The 19,977-nt window shown below is 49.9% G+C and overlaps 2 protein-coding genes across 3 annotated transcripts; one reads left to right on the forward strand and one right to left on the reverse strand.

Annotated features, from left to right (window-relative positions):
* Positions 1 to 295: 295 nt before the first annotated feature.
* LOC111162033 (MINDY lysine 48 deubiquitinase 1) lies at positions 296 to 10,635 on the forward strand. 2 transcript variants are annotated; one of them, XM_022526204.1, is made up of 11 exons: positions 296 to 886; positions 4,443 to 4,545; positions 4,694 to 5,261; positions 5,647 to 5,704; positions 6,111 to 6,175; positions 6,589 to 6,747; positions 7,093 to 7,195; positions 7,751 to 7,893; positions 8,683 to 8,874; positions 9,199 to 9,342; positions 9,569 to 10,635. In XM_022526204.1, exons 3-11 carry the CDS (start codon positions 4,809 to 4,811, stop codon positions 9,647 to 9,649), a joined length of 1,398 nt encoding a protein of 465 aa, XP_022381912.1. In that variant the 5' UTR covers positions 296 to 886; positions 4,443 to 4,545; positions 4,694 to 4,808; the 3' UTR covers positions 9,650 to 10,635. The 2 variants fall into 2 exon arrangements, with proteins under 2 accessions (XP_022381912.1, XP_022381913.1); XM_022526205.1 differs by lacking the exons at positions 296 to 886; positions 4,443 to 4,545 and having other exon boundaries at positions 4,591 to 5,261.
* LOC111162034 (annexin A9) lies at positions 10,631 to 18,092 on the reverse strand. Its single transcript, XM_022526206.1, has 12 exons — positions 18,018 to 18,092; positions 17,741 to 17,837; positions 16,902 to 16,996; positions 16,625 to 16,738; positions 16,324 to 16,414; positions 15,278 to 15,357; positions 15,073 to 15,132; positions 14,443 to 14,527; positions 14,217 to 14,312; positions 14,074 to 14,132; positions 11,288 to 11,410; positions 10,631 to 11,056 (listed from the first exon to the last, which is right to left on the reverse strand). The coding sequence occupies exons 1-12, from the start codon at positions 18,090 to 18,092 to the stop codon at positions 10,994 to 10,996; spliced, it is 1,038 nt and encodes a 345-aa protein (XP_022381914.1). The 3' UTR covers positions 10,631 to 10,993.
* Positions 18,093 to 19,977: the final 1,885 nt, after the last annotated feature.

Genomic DNA, 19,977 nt, shown 5'->3' on the forward strand with positions numbered 1-19,977 from the left:
TTTCTGCACCACAAGGGGCAGTTTTGCCTGACCAGATCCATTTCTAGACCAAAAAAAAAAAGAAGAAGAGGAAGAAGATGATACAGTAAGGGCTTGGAAAGTAGCAGGATTTTTAAAAAAATTTAAATGGGTAAATATGTAAATATCATGCTCTTTGGCCCTGCTTCTGTGGATCCAGAGCAAAAGCTTGCCATAGCCACCGAAAAAGCGCAAATCCACCCAGCCGCTGCTGTCCAGCCCTGCTCCTCCCCACGCTCTGCAAGGGCACTTGCTCTTCCCTATTCTCACCAGAGAGGCACAAGCGCACCGTCCCTTCCAGCGGCAGGCGGAGGGAAGAGAAAGGGTCTGTTGTTTTTCTCTCGTTGTTTCTCTCTCCCTCACTGCCGATCACCAAGCTGCTGACCAGGTCAGAAAGCCCTGATGGAAATTCTCCAGGGCTGGGCGGGCCCCTGCTCCTCCAGGGAGCTTGTCCTTGACTAATTTTTCTTTGTCCCAATGGGAAAAAAAGAGAGAGAGACATAAAAAAGAAAAACCACAAACTTCCTTTGAAAATCAGCTTGTAGTCAGGGCCTGGAGCGTATGCCCTAGACTCTGCAACTCAGGAATCCCGAAGACGCTCTGAGCGACCTGGGAGCACCTGGGCTGCCCTTCTGCCTGCCCGCACCCTCCTCTGGTGACCCCAGTCGTGGGCGTGAGTCCGGAAGTGGCCACCACCAAGCCGGGACAGCTGCTCATAAACCTGTGTAGACCTGGATAAGCTCTGGCCTTGACAGCTTGGAAGGCAGTTGGGACTGTGGAAGCACCCCTCCTTGGGGCTACCTTCCTCATCAAATTGCCACAACTGGACCCTCTTGCTCTATCCAGGAACAGCACCCACTTCTTTAAGGTAAAAACTTTGTTTTAACCATTTCCTTTATGCCACCCCTCCCCCCCACCTCCCACCCAGTTCTCGTTTTCCTCTGCAGCTCTGGGGAGGTGTCATGGAATGTCTCACCACTTTTTTGGTGCCTACAAGTCTGGATTTTGAGAGGAGCTAAGGCAGGAGGGATATGTAAAAGGGACTAGCTTGTCCCTTCATTTCCTTCGTTTAATGAAAACTTCCCTCTGTCGCTTGCAAGCAAATAGGGCATGGTAGAGGTGATGGACTTATTTGGGGGCAAAATTTTAAACCAGGAGTTGCATGAAGATTTGGGTCATACTGAGAAGGAGATTGCAGTGGGAAAGTTCGTGGGGGTGTGCGTGTGTTATTGAAGTACCCGCCCATTTTCTATGCTTCTTCCAACTTTTGGCTATTTACTGCCCCTGCGAGGGAGGGGCGAGGGCTATTTTAACTCCCTCGCCCACCGCCAGAGGATAATTCAGGCAGGAGAGAATGCGTGGGACTTAAGAAAAGAAGAGGAAGATAATGAAATCCTGATTTGTTTGAGTGCCCTCCCCCTCATCCTTTCCTGCTCTGACACACTTGTGCCCACCCCCCCAAGGAGTGCACCTTGTAGAGTGGAAATCCTCCATTCCATCTCTTAAGACTTAGCCCACTGGGCTTTGCCCAGTTTCTCTGACACCCAACTCCCTCCGGTTTCTAGCCCCTGGTTTCTTTTGACTCACCCCCTCACCAGCTAGCTGCCTAACCCCCACTTAATTATTGATCATTTCTAGCATTGGACAGAAAAGATAAGAAATGAATGCTGCTTTTCTCCAAGCTCTTTTAACTTTCTCAGGCTCTGCTTGAAGGCTCAGCCTAACTGTCATTTGGGAGGAGAGGGGAAAGGGAGGTGAGAGAGTGAAAAAAAAGTGTAAGGTGTGCAGGCAATTTTGACTAGTCTGATTCTAAGTGAACAACATGTAAATGAGACACAGCTAGCATAAATTATATTTGAAGCAAAAAGAGGATCAATTTGGGTGACCAGCCTTCTTTTGGTAACTTTTCTTTCTTTTTCCTTAAAGATTTTATTTACTTATTGACAGTGAGAGAGAGAGAGAGAGAGAGCGCACAATCAGGAGGAGGGGCAGAGGGAGAGGGAGAAGCAGACTCCACTGAGCAGGGAGCCCAATCCCAGGACCCTGAGATCATGACCAGAGCCGAAGGCAAACGCCCAACTGACTGAGTCCCCCAGACACCCCAAATTTCTGTCTTTCAACTTCACCTCCCAGGCCTTAACCTAGTCCTGAATTCCTGCCACTTTATAAGAAGGAAGCATAGTATCAGATTAGTAGGACGCTGGGGAAAAGACAAGATTTCTAACGTCTAATTTCTCCCCTTTTCTCACCCCAAGTAAGGCAGGGAGGGGAGCTAGGAGGTTGAAGGAGGATGTTTCCCAGGGGACAGAGTTTATGGCTTTTTATTGTTTGTTATCCACAGCCTTAATTAAATGTCTGTGCTGGACTCGATGCTTAGTGCTGATAGAGAGCAGGTTAAACAGGTCCAGGGTTACATCTAAGATGACCTAGGTGGGACTAGACAGAAAGAACATACGGAGAGGTAGGGAGATGACAGTAGAGGGAGTATTTACTTTTTTTTTTTAAGTTTTTATTTTGATTCCGATTAGTTAACATACAGTACTATATTAGTTTCAGCTGTGTTGTATAGCAGTTCGGCACTTCCATACATCACCCAGTGCTCATCACGAGGGAGTATTTCTATACCTTTCTTTCTTTTCTTTTTTTTTTTTTTTTAAGGATTTCTTATTTATTTTAGAGAGAGAGAACACGAGTGGAGGGAAGGGGCAGAGGGAGAGGGGAGGGAGAGAGAGAATCCACAGGTAGAACCCCCACTGAGCACGGAGCCCAACACAGACACACACAGGCTCAATCTCACAACCCTGAGATGGTGACCTGAGCCGAAGTCGAGTCCACCATCAAGAGTGGGCAGCCCAGGCACACCTGGGTGGTTCAGTTGGTTAAGCCACTGCCTTTGGCTCAGGTCATGATCGTAGTTTCCTGGGATCAAGTCCCACATCAGGCTCCTTGCTCAGTGGGGACCCTGCTTCTCTCTCCGCCTCCGCGCCTGCCGCTCTGCCTGCTTGTGCGTTCTCTCTCTCTCTCTCTGACAAATAAATAAATAAGATCTTAAAAAAAAAAAAAAAAGAGTGGGCAGCCCAACCAACTGAGCCACCCAGGCACCCCTGTGAGCGAGTATTTCTTATGTAAATCAGTAATCAGCTCTGTCACATTCCATATAAAGAGTGGGCTAGAGAGTATATCTGGGTTTAGTTGATTTGGGGAGCAGAGAGGAACTGAAGAGAAGTTGCTGCCTCAACTCCAGATGTGGAAAGTTTACTGTCAGAATTTGTTGGGGGTCTGGTTTTTGTGCCGAAATTATTTACCAGAGCCAGTCTCTGACCCAGGTCCCCGTGGCCTACATTTCCCCTCTTGGGCCCACAGGAAGTCCCTCCCAAAACCTTTTTGCTGTGGTTTGGGATTGTGTAAAGTTCAGTAGAGACCTGTGAGGAGAAAGACTTCTTTCTCACTGGTGTTTTATCTTTCAGGGCATGATACTGTCTGTCTTGTCTGTCTGTATCTCCGCTCTTCAACCTGAGCACTCAGTGACTGTTAATCTTTTCATCCTTGGGGTAGAGTGGAGAAAAGGGAACCCTAAGGATACCGGTTTGAGCTCTGGATGGCCCCTGAACAGCTTGGGGGCTGTGGTTTGGTGTAGGGTAGATGGAATGACTACCATCTTGGCTAAGATGGTAGATGACGCCTGTTACAGGGTGAGCTAAAGACCACTGAATTAATAACCATTTGTACAGCTAACCCTTGAACAACACAGGGGTTAGGGATGCTGACCATTCATACAGTTGAAAATCCATGTATAACTTTTGACTCCCCTCAAACTGAACTAATCACCTACTGTTGACTGGAAGCCTTACCCAAAACACAGACAGTCAATTGATACACATTTTGTGTGTTAGATGTATCATATATATTCTTCCAATATATTCTTCCAATAAAGTAAGCTAGAGAAAAGAAAATGTTATTAAGAAAATCAGGGGCACCTTGGTGGCTCAGTGGGTTAAAGCCTCTGCCTTCAGCTCAGGTCGGGCTCTCTGCTTAGCAGGAAGCCTGCTTCCTCCTCTCTCTCTCTGCCTGCTTCTTTGCCTACTTGTGATCTCTGTCAAATAAATAAATAAAATCTTAAAAAAAAAAAAGAAAATAATAAGGAATACACCTGAAACTAATGTAAATTGTATGTCAACTATACTTCATCAAGAAAAAAGAAGAAAATCGTAAGGAAAATACATTTACATTTACAAAAGAAAATATTTCATATATTTACTGAAAAAAAAAATCCATGTAGAGTGAACCTGCGTGGTTCAAACTCCTGTTGTTCAAGGATCAACTGTACAGTTTTAACATTTCTTTCTCTTTTTTCTTTCTGTCTTTCTACTTTATTTTCCCCTTTCTCTCCATCTTTTTTCCATTCCTTGTCCTTATCATTTCAGGGAAGCTGACTCCATCCAATGACTTCAATCCCACCAGAATCCTTCCTCCCAACCTGAAAGCCCTGTACCCTCGTTGGTCCCATGTGGTCACAGCCTGTGAGAGGTGAGGGGAGGTCAGGCTGGGGCCCTTCTGTTCACCCAGCTAAGAAAGACATGCACTCCCTATAACCAGGAGTGACTGTGTAGATGCTATCTAGCCTTCCATACTATAGTCCTTTAACAAGACTTTTCTGGGTTCATTTGCTTTCCAGCCCAATGACCTCCTTCTTATTGGATCGGTCTCTTTTTTCCATACCAAGCCTATATTAGGCAACTCCCTGAGGGCAGGAAAGTCCTTTGGTGCCCCTCAATTGACCTCTTCTGACCATGGAACACCATCAAGCTGAGCTTCCAGACTCTGGTGAGGCCAAGATTCCAGAAGCAGTCAGCTCTGAGAACCAAGAGGTCCTCTCACAACCAGAGGAGCAGCCCCAAGACAAGGATGCCAGAGATGCTGATGGGACAGCTGAAGAACAGGAGCCTGTAGGCCAAGCTTCGCTGCTGGCCCAGGGCCAGGATAACCTTGAGTTCCCTCCACCTGATATGAGTTCAAGCCAACTGGAGCTGGCCCATGGGATACAGCCCGAGATAGAAACAGTGGGGGCCTGCTCCAGGCCCCAGGAGCTCCCCCTACCCCTCAGGGCCCGACAGCCTGAGCTGGATTTCTACTGTGTAAAGTGGATCCCCTGGAAAGGGGAACGGACACCTATCATCATGCAGAGCACTAACGGCCCTTGCCCTCTCCTTGCCATCATGAACATCCTCTTTCTTCAGTGGAAGGTAAGAGAGAATTTGGATGGGGTCTCAGAAATTGCTGAGGAAAGTCCTCTTCTGTGACCCACCTCCTTGATCATTCTGTTGTTCTCAGACCAGGCAAAACATTCCAGATTATTCTCTGTATTTCTCTAGCTTGAACAAGTGAGATAAGATATTCATAAAAACAAGACAAAACAAAACAATTCTCTGTCCTACTCTCGAATCTTCTACTGTCTCGCAAATGGGAATGTCTCGCAATCCTTCACATTCATTCCCTCACTGCAGTTGCAAGCCTTCTTTTCCACCACGCCCTCCCCTTCCCCTTGTCCTTCTGTGTGTTTCTCCTCCAGTGATCTGTGAAGGAAAACACACACATGCCTAACCCTTTGGTCACCACTTCTGTCTCCAGGTGAAGCTGCCCCCTCAGAAGGAAGTGATCACGTCAGATGAGCTCATGGCCCATCTTGGTGAGTGATTGGGTCTTGGAGAGGAATTACACAGAAGGTTCAAGAGCTTACCCTTTCCACTCAGCCAGAAATCCAGAATATTGAGGGACTTCCCATTTCGGGCTCTGATGTGGCAAGGAGGGTGAAGGTCTACAGGGCTTCTGTGCAAGGCTGGGGAATGAAAAGCAAAAATCAAGGCATCGGGAGTTGGGGATTGTAACCCTACTTCTGCCCTGAGATTTTGATGTGACCTTGGGTGGGCCTTTCACCTTCGTCAGTCTACTTCTTCCTCTGAGAAGTGAAAGGTCTGGATTAGATTCTAAGGCTCTTTCCAGCTCTGAAAGTCTGTGGTCCATGACCGTTCTCCAGAAGAGGAAGCAGCTTTTGGGACAATTGGGGAAAGCTGATGAGGGATCCTATTTTGTAGGAGACTGCCTCCTGTCCATCAAGCCCCAGGAGAAGTCAGAGGGACTTCAGCTTAATTTTCAGCAGGTGAGGCAAAGGTCTCGGGGCACAGGAATTTGCAGGTTTGTAAGGGGACATGTAGGCTACAAAGAGAAGCCTTTCTTTTGCTTCTCAAGAAGGCCCCTTAACTATGATTTCTTTCTGCAGGAGGAGGAGGCCATATCTCTGTCCTAGAAAATATGTTCCCTTATATAAGATAAAGAAGGGTTGAAGCAAGGGAGGAATGGCATGGCCTGTAAGAGAACCAGGGAAAAGAAGCAACAGGATTAATTTTTTAATTTGTGGAGCTAGGATTCAGGACAGTGGAGGCTAGGGTAGCCATCATTTTATCCCCCCCACCCAGCTTTATTGGGATATAACTGGCATATAAGACTGTGGGAGCTGAAGGTGTATATAACGTTTTGATGTGATATAGGTATCATTTTCTTTTCTAACCCCAGAACGTGGACGATGCAATGACAGTGTTGCCTAAACTGGCCACGGGTCTGGATGTCAACGTGCGATTCACAGGGGTCTCTGACTTTGAGTACACTCCTGAGTGCAGCATCTTTGACCTCCTGGGCATACCTCTGTACCATGGCTGGCTTGTTGACCCGCAGGTGAGGGTGGGATGGCTCAAATGAGACTCGCATCCGGCTCAAAGCGAGATAGACAAGCAAAATTTTATGGGGTGGGTGTTAGGGAGTTAGGGGTTAGATTGGCTTGGGAATGGAATAGGCTTCAGAGGCTGGACCCAGTGCAGAATTCCTTGAATTTTAACCTTTTGGGGGGGTGTTGGTGAACATTCAAATACAGGCAAACCGTATGCAAGTAGGTCAGTTCTTTGGAAATGGAAAGTTTCAGGAACCTTTGGTTGTAGGGTTGCAATCCTGTGGGCGGGCTTCATTTCCTTCCTAAAAAGATCTTCGTTGTTTTGGTACCACCCCATGCCACCGCCGGTGCAGAGTCCTGAGGCTGTGAGCGCAGTTGGGAAACTGAGTTACAACCAGCTGGTGGAGAAGATCATTACCTGCAAGCACTCTAGAGACACCAACCTTGTGACAGAAGGTGACAGCCCTGCTCTCTCTTCTGTGGGTCTTAGGTGGAGGGAATGATGGCTGCCTACGTTTATTGCTTATCATCTGTCTCCCCCCACCGCATTCCCCTAGAATGGAAACCCCATGAGAGAGAGAGTTTGGGAGAGGTGCCTGGGTGGTCAGTGGTTAGATAGCTCCTTTCAGCTCAGGTTAGGATCCCAGGATTCTGGGATTGAGCTCTGCCTGGGGCTCCTGCACAGCAGGAAGCCTGCTGTTCCCTCTCCCACTCCCCCTGCTTGTGTGTTTTCTCGCTCTCTGCCAAATAAACAAATAAAATCTAAAAAAAAAAAAAAAAGAGAGAGAGAGAGAGTTTGGGGAATTGGCTGTTGCGTTCAGGACGTAGCACAAGGTGGTCGCTCAGTAACTATTTGTTGAATGAATGAATACAGCCAGGCTTCAAGGGATTTCAGAAAGCGGGACTATCTGCAGAGCTCTGACAGGGACTCTCTGGGTGATCCTTCTTCCTACTGGGGACTTTGGATTGAAGCCAAGCCCCTCGTCCCCCAAACTTATGCCCTTCTGACAGGCCTGATTGCGGAGCAGTTTCTGGAGACCACTGCAGCACAGCTGACCTACCACGGACTGTGTGAACTAACAGCAGCTGCCAAAGAGGGTGAACTTGGTGTCTTTTTCCGAAACAACCACTTCAGCACCATGACTAAGCACAAGGTGATGAGGCTTTGGAGAGGGGGGTGGGGGTGGAGTGCTCTCACTGCCTCGTGGTTTCTTCTTCCGGGTCAGTGTGTCAGACAGGATAGGGTAGATTAAATTCAGGTGACAAATCACCCCCCAAATCCCTGTGCTTTACCACAGCCAAAGTTATTCTTCATGCTGGATGGCCATTGTGGATTGGCTGCCATTCTGTCCCACATTGTCTTCACTCTGGGACCCAGGCTGACAAAACAGCCTTAATCTGGAATATGGGAGGGAAGAGATGGGGAGGGACACCGTGCACCCGCTTTTAACGCTTCTATCTAGAGACGAAACCTGTCGTTTCTCCTACCTTCTCACTGGCCACAGCAAGCCCTAAGAAATCAGCCTGCCCTCTACAGGACAGCAAAGTAAAGTCCTCTCCCCGGAAGGGAATGGAAGTACATGAAGAGGGAGAGGTCTTTGGCTCGCAAAGGATTTCTCCTCAGAGCCATCAGGCCAGCCCAGAGAGCCACTGGAAGTAGGGTAGACAGCAGCATCTTGTGTGGGACCCCAGCACCGAGGACTCACACTTGGACCACAGGGACTGCCACACTCCACGCCCCACCCCCAAGCCGATGGCACATGCATAGACATCTGGGCTTTTTCCCCCGCAGCCACACGTGTGAAGGATGCGTGTGCTCACAGCGACACGCTCTAACTAGCACACCAGACGAGTCAAATGGTCTTTGCATCTCAGCTGATTCCTGGTAGTAAAGTGCCTCTGGGTTGGCTCTCCCACCAACGAGTTCGTCCTCTTCTCTGCAGAGTCACTTGTACCTACTGGTCACCGACCAGGGCTTTCTGCAGGAAGAGCAGGTGGTGTGGGAGAGCCTGCACACCGTCGACGGAGACAGCTGCTTCTGCGACTCTGACTTCCACCTGAAACACTCCCTCGGCAGGGGCCCTGGAGCGGGGGGTGGCAGGGGCTCCCCTGAAAAGCAGCGCCAGGTAGACCAGGTATGTGGGCTCTTTGGGAAGGGGCGCGGAGAGCTAGTCTGCTCACGAGCTCTTTGCTGGAGGCGAGTAAGATGCGATTCCTCCTGTAGATGTCATGACCCACAAAACCCGTGCCCCCTTACAGTCACCCCTGGACCACCTCCGCACTTGGAGCAGTGTGTTCTCAGTCCCCACAGATGATGTACTTGGCTGTGGGTCTTGCCCTGGAGGGGGAGCTGGTGAATGTGAAGGAGAAGCAAGACAGGTTTGGAAACCTAAAGCCGGGCCGAATGTCCCCCAGGCCGCAGCCACCTCACTGCTTCTGTTCTCTCGGCCTCTTTCTAGGACTACCTGATTGCCTTGTCCCTGCAGCAGCAGCCGCAGGGCATGCTGGGTCTTAGTGACTTGGAGCTGGCCCAGCAGCTTCAGCAAGAGGAGTACCAGCAGCAAGCAGCCGTGTTGCCCGCGCCAGTGCGGGCCTCACCACAGGTGAGCAGCTGCCCCCAAAGGCCCTGAACCCCACTCTGTTCCTTCCCGAAGTGCCAACACTTGTCCTTGCAAATCCTGCACTTGTCTCTTTAAGGGGTTCCTCCCCCTAGGGTCCCATCTTCTCTCTCCCCACCAACCCTCCTGATCCTGCCCCCAGGACCTTCTAGAACCTCTGTCCTTGTACTCTTCTGGGCTGACAAGTAACCCACTGTTAAATCCCATACAGGGGAGAGGAGCCACGTCTGGTCGCCCAGTCGGGGAGCGTCGACAGAGGCCCAAACAAGAGTCAGATTGTGTCCTCCTGTAGCTTTGCCCAGTGCTGGGGCTGCCCTGCCTCTTTCTCGTAGGCCATGGCTGTGCTGCTTGCTTCCCCCAGCTCCACCCCTGAGATATGCAGGGTAACTTATTTATGGACTATGGGGGATCCAAGCAGGTGGTCAATGCCAAGGTCAGACTCGGTAACATCTTGCCCTCCTGTGCTGCTGCCTTCTCTGCCTCCCAGTCATCCAGGGCAACACTGGGGTTGGTGGGGTGAGGATTTCTGGTTGCCAGCTCCCCTTTCCCAGAACAGTCAACACCCACAGACGGACTCAGGCTCCAGGGTGAGGTCCCTGTTTAGAATGCACCTCCCCTGGCCAGGCCCTCCTGCTGATCCTGCTGGCCTGTCTCCAGTTGTTTCAGGGTTTGGTTTGGGTTTCTATCTCCATTATTTGTAACGCTTTCCTAGGGGTTTGGAAATAAAACTCGTTCCTGAGATCTGTTGTTTGCCTTGCCCTGTGGCTCTTGGGGTTAAGTATTTGACCCAATTAAGGAATGCAAAAAGGTGGGGGAGGTTATAGAGGCCCGCAGGGGGCTTTGCTTGTCATTCCTAATAGGGCCAGCAGGGGGAACCAAAGCCTGCTTCTTTTCTTTTATGTCTCTTTTTACTAGTTTTTGGTAGGTCTTCGAAATGGTAATCTGGTTTGGGAGGTGGGTTTCCAAGTCCCTGCTTTGGACAGATGCAGTTTGGGAGTTGTGCTCCCTGCTAACCTAAGACTTCCCAGGCAGGGGAGGGCAGATTGATCAGATGGTCCTTTGCTACCTCTATTTCTGACCTTATTCTGGCTCCTCTTTCTCAGTTACTTTGCCTGAAATTTCCTGGGGAAGAGAGAATAATTGAGGGGTGGGGGGAACCTTGAGGGGGGCACTTATTGCAGCCCTAGAGCCTCAAACAGGATCCCTGCGGAATATCCAAGTGCATATCAAAGGCACCTCCAGCTTCAAGGTCTCCTCCCAGCCCATGTCCTGCTCCACCCAGACTTCAATCAGGGAACACAAACAACAGTGAAGTTTGCCAAAAGAATTCAAGAAATCGGTGAGATGTTCTGGCCTGGGTATGGGAAGGATGAGTAGGGAAGAAACCATCAAAGAGCTGTCTATACCCAAGACAGATGGGGTACCCTGGTGCAGGGATCACTTTGAGATGAGGAAACTAAGGGATTCAAAAGAAACTTCAGATTCTAGCCTCAACAAGAGCTGGAGCATGTGGTGCTCAGTGAGGGGTTATCCTATTTGGAGGTCCAGCTGATTTCCTGCAGGCTCAGCCAAACACAGCACTCTCAGATCCTCGGATGTCATGGTGTGGTAGGGAGGGCAGGAGCCCAGGGAGGCCTCAGAGGTCTTCGGCCCTGCACAGGGCTAGTAGGGCTGACCGGCAGTCCCCTTTCACTGCTTCCTACAGAAAAGAGAGTCAAGTGTTAGATCCCACTACCACCATGGCCCAGGCATTCTGTTTCCTCCGTTGTGCTGGTCCACAACTATCTGATGTCAAGAGTTGTGTATGAAATTAACCAAAGACTCATGAGTTCTCCAGGGCATGAACATGCTAGGTGGTGTGCACGGAGGGCAGAGTGGAGGTGAGGGGTGAAGCTTTGGGGCTCTAGGTTAAGAACTAGCCAAGTCTCACCTGGAGAGAAGAGTAGAGGGACTTGCCAAATTTCTTTTTGAACTCAGCTCTGATGCTTAGAAGGTCAGTCTCACTTCGAGAGATAAGGATACGCATTAGGACTTGGTAATTGGGCTTGAGGTTCTGGTAGAGGGAGGAACAAGGGGGAGAGGGTGATAGGTAGTTAGATTCTCAGAGTGGAGACAGGACAGCATGGTAAATTACTCTAGAAAGGGGAAGTGAGGTATGAGTCCTGGCAAAAGAGAAGTGTACTTTATGTAAGAGGAAAATTTATCCTTGTCCACCCTTATGGAAGGTGATTCAGTGGGAAAGACCAGTGGGAGCAGCTGGGGTAGCTCTCCCTCTGGCCTTGTGTCTTTCCTGGCCATGCCACTAGCTTAGAGCCTCATACCTCCAGATCTCAGCGGTGGGCGGTTCCAAAGTCAGCTACTCACAAAAAGGATAGGAGAAACTTGCTACCTATAAAGACTTCCAGCATGAAAGCCAGGAAGTTTTTAACTTCCAAGTTAGTGAATGTCCAGGGACGGTATACCCAGCCTATCCCCACACTGAGCTGATGGAGCTCTGAGAAGGTGCAGGGTCATGTGACTTATGGTTCTGAGCCTGACCTACCAGGGCCACCCCACGGCCCCATCTATATACACCAGTTTCTCCTGGTTTGACCCCTGGGGCCCAACATCACTGTCTTCCTCCTAAACCTGCACCAAGCCTCCTGCCTTTTGGTTAAAGAAGGTAATGCAGGGTTTGGCTTAGAAATAATAGAGGTATAATATGTGAGTTATAATTGTAAATCATGAATTATAATTGATTAGATCAAATCATGAATGCTAACGGATCATAATAAATGTGTTATCATGAGAGATTTCTAAATAAAAACATTGGTTGCAAAAATTCTATTTATGTCATGGGCTGGGCGCTGGTGCTGTCAGAATTTCCTAATAGCTTCTTTCCCAGCGTTTCCTGTTACTTGACTCACGAGACCCTTCCCAGAACTGCCTGATACCCACACTTCTGGCATCTACACAAATCATAAATTCCCATAAAAAAAAAAAAAAGGGAAATGAGGAAGTAACAACAGGATGCTGTATTTCATTTGGACTTATTACCTCATTGTCTGCTCTGATGTCTGCTTTATCTTAAATTTCATGTATTATCAATTTTGAATTGTGATAAAGATTATTGATGGCTCCCCAATATTCCATTCTTTCTCTTCTTCCAACTCTTATTACTTCAAAGTCATAGAATTGGGGCAATGTCCTCACTAACTGAATATTCTTACTGATGCATAAGTACCCTTTCTAGCAAGCCTACATTAAACATAATTCTTGCCTTGTTCCTTGAGAACGTACTTGGCATCTTATACTTCCCTGGGAACTTTTAACAAGCATTCATTCTTTGGTTCAGACTGGTCCAAATTTTCCTAGGTCGGCTTTCACTGAAGGTCATTTTTCTGAATAAATATTTGTCACAACGTATGTTTTCACATATTTCTCATGAGAGGATAAAACTGAAGCATATGATTGAGTTTTTCCTTTTTAAAAAAAGTTTTCAGAAAAATAGGCCTATATTATTTTTTGACTCCTACTTCTAGGATAAACCTGGCATTTACAGCCAAGAGTGTGGGTCCTACAATCCAATTATATTATAATCACTTACTGCTGGGATATAAGTTTATTGATGACAGGAATTTAGACAGATAACCACAACTCTTCAAACCAGTCTTAGTGTTGGCTTGGTGTAACAGTACAGACATTATTGGGGAAGTAAAATATTTTTCTACTGTCAAAATGGAAATCTCCATTGATGATAAAATATGTACATATATGTACTATCTTTTGAATAATTGCCAATAAGGCATGGTGATTTCTCACTCAGTACACAAGAAGCTATGCCACCTACCAAAATGATAATTACTTTTATCTTTAAATTTGGATGATTTTTTTTATTTATAGATGTTGGGGACAGTTGCACTAATAGGAGGCCTCGCCCAATGAGTAGAATGACTAGATTCTGTGTATGGAATTATTTAAAACCAACGTCACCAATTTAAGTGTGGATAATATGGGACAAAGTCCAACTATTGTGGAGGAAGGTGGTCCTGGGTGCTAGGACTCTAATGGTATAGTTTATACTATAGTATAAACCAACACCTATGGTACAGACCAGGAGTTGACACATGGCAGTTCAATGTCCTAAAGGACCATTATGTGTGTGTGGTTTTTAATTATTTTTAAATTCCAGCATAAATAACATATCATGTTATTATGATATTATATGTTTTATAGGAGGCCTATATTTATTAGCTGTATATGACCTTGGGCAAAGAACTTTACCTCTGTACCTCAGTTGTTTCATCTATTAATTGGAATTTGTATAACAAGCCCAGCATAGGCCCTGGGACACAATGAACAGCCAAGAAATGCTGGTTCTTGTCATAATTCTTGCTAGCATTGTCACCATTATTACTCTGGTGACAACTGAAATTGGACATGGTGCTGTCCTCCAGAGCAAATTCATACCTATAGCTGGCCACCTAGCTATCAATTGGGCCCAAATTTTGGCATCGGTGCCCTTTTGAGTCAAACTCATTTAGCTTTAACCACAGTCCACACCTGCCTCTCTTCTTCACAAGACAGCAAGCCTAGGAAAAGAGAGCTGCTCTATGTTTATAAGCTAAATAGAAGGTTGTTACATGACCAACAGCGTGAAACTTCCTCTCTCTTGCCCAGAAGATGTCTCCCCCCAGTTTTTGTTCCAAGGGGAGGGAAAAGAAAACTCCTTCTCACCTGGAGGCCTTGATGAAGTTTATCGGCAAAGTACAGCGGTGTGTTCCTGATCACCGAGACTGGAAGCAGAGAGGGAGAGATGGAGAGAGCTGGCTTCTGAGCCAGGCAAGAGCCCTACCCCTCATGTGCTCAGCAGGCCCTACCTAGGCTGAGCAGGGCCGCCTGAGCATCTCCGTGGAAGAGGTGGTGGACGGTCTTCTCTAGCTCGTGGCCAGTACACCGCTGGTACTGATCGAACACTTGTGGTAGGTGTGGGAGGTAGTTAGAAAGATAAATGGGAGCGGAGATTGATAATCACAGAGAATGATAAGCCCTTGGCCCAAACTCATCATTACAGTAAGCTGGGAAGACAAGAAGTCTTGTGTGTACCTCGGACGAGGTGTTCAGGATTTCGCTGGGTGAAGATTAGGACCCATGTGCCCTCTGTGCTGGGCCCTTCAGCCTGCTTTAATGCCTGGGAGGGAGAAGTAAACTGGGATCATTGGTTGGGGGTAAGGGAGCCACGGTTGTGATGTTCCCAGAATCCATCATCATGGTGGTGGAAATGGGATTCAGAGTGGAAAAGCTTAATGGGACCTGTGAAGCTATTGCTTCTATTTATGGTTAAAACAGACAAACAAAAAAGGAATAGGGCTAAGAGAGGGACTCTGCCCTCACAGCTCAATTCCCCAATGTGGGGGAAATTCTGGCATTCAATGAATTAAATAATCTCCAAGGGAAGGTCTGAGGAGGGGTCCCCCACCCAGATGCCCCTGAGAGGAGACTGTGTCAGTTGAGGAGCTCACTTCCTGTGACTTCAGGAATCAGGGGCTAAGTAAGTGAACGGGCTTCACATGGTCACTAATTGACACTTCGTGTCCTCACCTGTCCCTGAGGACTCCTTCCCCAAGGCAAAGAGAGGTTTGCAGGACAAGTGGGTACACCTGTCCCTGGCTCTAGGCGCCACTGGAGGAGGGTGTCTTACGTGCACGGCCAGGCAAGCTCTTTGCCCCTGCTCACCTGGACATCCTGTTCCACCAGGTTATAGTCGATGATTCCAGAGTAGCTCTCGCGACCCCCCTAGAAGAAACTCTCTCAGGAGGACTCTCTGAGGGGGAGCTTTTTACCTCCAGGACAACCTACCACACTCCTCCCCTCAAAACCTTCTCTTGCTAATTATACCCAAGCAATGCTGCCCGCTCCCCCGCAGGCCAGTCCTCCTCACCTTGGCCAGGGCCAGGAGCAGTTCCTGCAAGATGCCGCTGGTCTCAGATTTGATGTCCTTCTCAGCCTCCACCTGGAAATCTGGGGTAGGGTTAGGAGCTCTCTGAAGTCTCCTGATTTTTCCCAGTGTAGCTATTCCCTGTCATATGCCCAGCCCACTGCCTACACTGCCATCTCTGGCTGGGGGTAGCTTGATGGCTGCCAGTTCCCAGGATGGAAGGCAGAAGCACCATCATGGCCACCCTGAAAACAGCCCGAAGCCACGAGTAACGCATGCGCTGTAGGGTCATGCAGCAAGCGGGGACAACCTGCTTGGGGAAGGAGGCCTTTGTTATTTGAGTGGTAGGCAGGCAGTCAGCAGGGACAGGGACACCTCCATTGTGAGGCCAGATGGCTAGGGCCTGGCCCCCTCACTGGAGGCAAGGAGAAGCGACGTGGAAGGATGTGAAGAAGTGAAAGAAAAAGAAGAAGGAAAAGGAAACCAGAAGCAAGAAGTGAGAGGTAGAAGATAGATTAAGACAGGCTGAGAATGGACACAAAGGAAAACTGGGGAAAGAAAAAAAAGAGGGGGGGTGTTCAGATGCGGAGGAGAGAAGGCCAGTAAGCAATTAGTGGCTGAGGCATGTGGCAGTCAAGCAGGGGCCTGAGGGGGAGTACCGATAACTCAGAGAGCAGGTTCCCCACCCTCCCCCCGGGGTTGCAGCAAGGTTCCATTCAGCCTGGGATGTGGTGTGAGGGCAAAATCAGGAAGGGGCTGGGAAGATGACATGGGTACTCTCAGGACTGTCACAGTGCCCAAAGTTGTCATTACCTTGGAATCTGCCCCAGAGCCCCCGACTAAGATGGCTAATCATTGTTTCTCTTTCTTTAATGATCACATCTGGCTCTTGCCTGGGGGAGACTGAATACTGGCAAGGGTGGGTGAGGGGAGAGACCCCAAGGGAATAGCGCTGGGGCATACAGGTTCCCAGAAGGCTTGCCTGTAGGGAGGGCAGGAGAGCAGGGGCTGTCTTGCCATCCCTTTCCCCGTTCCTCATATGCTCTTACTATGTTTGTAGACCATCAGGCACTCCTGCAGCTGGGCTGGGCTTCGGGTGGCAAGAATTTCCACAGCCACATCCTCCGGAGAACAAGAGCTCTACAAGAAATTGGGAGGCCACTTTGACACTGGGCCATGCCATGAGGATGGTAGAGAGCAGAGGCTGACCACCTGTCAGTGTGGGCTGTGTAAAAGGGACCCCTGACAAGTCAACCTTCTGGAGCAGGCAAAGGCAAGTCGGTCAACCCTCTCCTCCCCTCAATGGTGTCCTCACTTCCTTGATGGCTAGCGAGCTTCCACTCCTGGTACCTTTAAGGCTGTCCTCAATTCCTGGGCATCGAACTGGGCGGCAGGCTGCAGCAAAGTCATCACGATCCTCTCGAGGCTGCCAGAGAGTGCCGCCTGCAGGGACTTCCATAGGTCCTACAATGAATGGTCCCCATAGAAGAGGAGTGGAAACCATGGGGAGGGCCCCGGATGTGTGGGGATCTCTGGGGAGATCTGGCGGGCTGCCGTTGGCTGTACTCCACGTCTTCTAGGGGGCTGCTCACCCCAGTCTGCTGCTCTGGGAAGCCAGTGGCCTCACCTGTTGGGTGCGCTCCTGGAAGGCTCGAGAGATGAGCTGCCTTTGCTCTCTGCTCCTGTTGGTCAGTACACCCACGATGGCACTGCGGTCCACACCTGAACAGAGATGAGGGCTGGGCTATCAGCTGGGCAGAAGCCAACAGAGTCTATACAGGGCAGGGATCCCCTTCCTCCCAGACTCGAAGCCTCCAGAGGAGGAGAGAAGGCGATCCAGGAAAGGGCTGTGAACAGCAGGGGTTGCAACACCTCCACTTCCATTTGGCCTCAAAAGAAGATGCAGGGCTGCCTGGGGGTCTCAGCTGGAACTCTTGATTTCAGCTCAGGCCACAGTCTCAGGGTCATGGGCTCTGTGCTCATCAGAAGTCTGCTTAAGATTCTCCCCCTCTGCCCCTCCCTTCACCACTCCTGAGCGTGCTCTCTCTCTCTCTCAAAATGGAAAAAAAAAAAAAAGAATTAAAAAAGAAGACCCAAATAAGATGCCAAAATGGCATGTGAACCTGACCCAAAATTAGGTGAAGTTGACCTGGTGTGGTGGGGGAGAAATGGCTTGGTGATCATAGACTTAGATTAGAACCCTAGCCCTGCCATTATGAGCTGTGTGACCTTGGGCCAGCCTCTTTGTCTCACCAAGCCTGTTCCCTCACCTGTAAAATGGAAATAAGACTTACCTCACAAGGGTGTCCTGAGAATGGGAATGACATACCTACCATGGTACTTGACACACAAGAATTAAGGCATTCCACAAACATTTACTGAACAACATCACTTCCTCCTTCCTTCTCGGTCTGCAGACTGGTTTCTAAAAGGTGGATCCCCAGGGGCAGAGGGAAAAGGGCTCACCTTGGCCTGCAATGGCCCTCAGCAGCCTTTGCACGTCCTTGTCCACGCTGAAGCTCAAGAAGGTCCTGAGGGTGCCCAGGGTTCCCCAAGCTGCAGTCTGTAAGAGCATGAGGGGTGGGGGTAGGGGGGAGCATCACATGTCTGCACACGCCTGCCCCAGTGCTCAGCAGGGCCCTTGGCCTGCTCTCAGGGCCCGCTCTCCCTTTTCCCATCCCCTATTCTCTCACAGCCCTGGAGTTGATATAGTAACAACGATTCTGATGATCACAGTCCCTACCTTGTTGGCCAGGCCCAGGTGGCTGAGGATCTCCTGGGTCAGGGATGGTCTTGTCTTCCCGCTGGTTACAGACATGGTATGACTGGCTGTCCCAGGGAGGGAAACAGGAGCGAACTGTGGAGAATTTCCTGGCCCTTTGGGCCTCTTTATAACCCCCAGACCCCTGAGGCCCATGTCCCATGCTGTTCCTTTCCCATGTTGCAGAAAGAAAATAAACATCGACCAGCTTGGCAGGTTTGGGAGCCCAAATGGAGGGGTAAATGGAAGTCTCCATCTTCCCTACCTCTCACCCCTCCTTCAGGAAGCAAGTATTGATCAGGAATGCTGCTAGAATAAGCACCAAACAAACCCTCCCTGACTCCAGGGTGGGTCCCAAGGCTTCCAAACTTTGATCTCAGGGGGATGACCCCCTTCTGAGATCCATGTCCCTTCCTTCTGGTGGTCTGGCTAGGGATTCCTGAGGCGGTGCAGGGGAGGTGAGGTGATGTGGCTGGATGAAGTGTGTGGGGTGTGAGATAATAACTCCGAAAACACCCACCCCCCTTCAGCCCCGGCCTGGGAGTAAGTAAGCTCCTGTCCTCCTGCCCACCAGGCTGCCTACCTCTTGCCGGCCTTTCCCCCTCAGAGTCTCTGACAGTGACCTTCAGCTCAGCAGGTGGGACTCCGGGGCTGATGTACGTGTTCCTTTGGGTGCATGGGTGCCTAGACAAGGGAGCAAGCCCTCACCTTAGAAAAAGAAAACTCCTGGGGCACCTGGGTGGCTCAGTGGTTTAAGCCTCTGCCTTCGGCTCAGGTCATGATCTCAGGGTTCTGGGATCGAGCCCCGCATCGGGCTCTCTGCTCAGCAGGGAGTCTGCTTCCCTCTCTCTCTGCCTGCCTCTCTGCCTACTTGTGATCTCTCTCTGTCAAATAAATAAATTCTTAAAAAAAAAAAAAAGAAAAAAAAAGAAAAAGAAAACTCCTTTCTCCGTTTCCCAAGGGATCCACAAGCTTTCCCTCCTCCCTTCCCCCACGAAGGCCCAGGGCCAACGCTTACCCAGAGGTGCTGGGGGCGAGGTGGCCGCTGTCACAGCCTGGCAGCTGCCGGTGTGGGCACCAGCTTCTGTGTGGTCTGCTAGAGGAGAGGGGGCGTGTGCAGCCTGGGCTGGGCAGCCAGTCAGATGACCTCTCTAGCAGCCCCGCCCAGCTGTCATCTCCCACCCCCGGCCCCTCCCAAATGTGGGAGAGGACAAGGCCCTACCTGGTTCCACAGGCAAACCCCTCCCTACCAAGCATCTTTCCTCCCAGGAGCCAGGCCTCAGCCCCTGGAGAGAATTCTCCTAAGCCTTCGGGCGCTCAGCGGGACACAAGGGGCTTTGTGGGTCGCTTTCCCCGTGGGGCCAGGTGGGACCACAGAAGCCCAGTCTTTGAGTCCAGCTTCTGACCTGGCTCTGCCTCTGGCCCCAGCTCCCTGGGGGGACAGGTCAGACAGGCTCCAGGCTGATTTAGAGGCTGATAGAGAAAAACCTGTTGGGGCACATACCAGCGGGACACCCCAGCCTGCACCCCCCCAGAGGGGGTCTTAACCCCCAAACTCCCTATTACCTTATCAGAGCCAGCCAGCCTGGGTGGGAAGGGCAGGGGGACTGTTTGGATCTGTGGGGAAGAAAGAGAGCAGGTATTTGAGAGTGGGAGCAGATCAGCAGAGTCACGAGAGAAAAATGCAAAGGGTGTTCCCTGTGGACAGAAGCATCATGGTCCCAAAAGGCGACAGGGAGATGGGAGAGGCTCCCTGGGTTCCTGTGTCTTAGATTCCTTCTGGTGCCTTTTGGCTGCGACGCAACCACAGCAGCTAGGCTTGGGGCTGTCGGTGCACAGAGTAACAGCTGAACAGCCCTGGGGAGCCCGGGGAGCCCCTGAGCAGGCAGTCACTTGATCCCCATAGCCAGCTCCCTGGGACCTAGAAGCTGTCTCCTTCCTG

Source organism: Enhydra lutris, unplaced genomic scaffold (genome assembly GCF_002288905.1).
Source record: "Enhydra lutris kenyoni isolate GAN:26980312 unplaced genomic scaffold, ASM228890v2 scaffoldscaffold88, whole genome shotgun sequence".
NCBI classification, from domain to species: Eukaryota; Metazoa; Chordata; class Mammalia; order Carnivora; family Mustelidae; genus Enhydra; species Enhydra lutris.

Bases quoted from the DNA above. Each gene is read 5' to 3' on its own strand.
- LOC111162034 (XM_022526206.1), bottom strand. From the start codon at position 18,092: ATGTCTGTAACCAGCGGGAAGACAAGACCATCCCTGACCCAGGAGATC. The intron at 15,358-16,323 runs GTAAGAGCATAT...ACCCTACCCCAG, and splicing joins CCTGATGGTCTACAAACATA to ATTTCCAGGTGGAGGCTGAG. The intron at 14,313-14,442 runs GTACACACAAGA...ACCTACCACAAG, and splicing joins TCCTGAACACCTCGTCCGAG to TGTTCGATCAGTACCAGCGG.
- LOC111162033 (XM_022526204.1), top strand. From the start codon at position 4,809: ATGGAACACCATCAAGCTGAGCTTCCAGACTCTGGTGAGGCCAAGATT. The intron at 5,262-5,646 runs GTAAGAGAGAAT...TTCTGTCTCCAG, and splicing joins TCCTCTTTCTTCAGTGGAAG to GTGAAGCTGCCCCCTCAGAA. The intron at 7,196-7,750 runs GTGACAGCCCTG...CCCTTCTGACAG, and splicing joins CACCAACCTTGTGACAGAAG to GCCTGATTGCGGAGCAGTTT.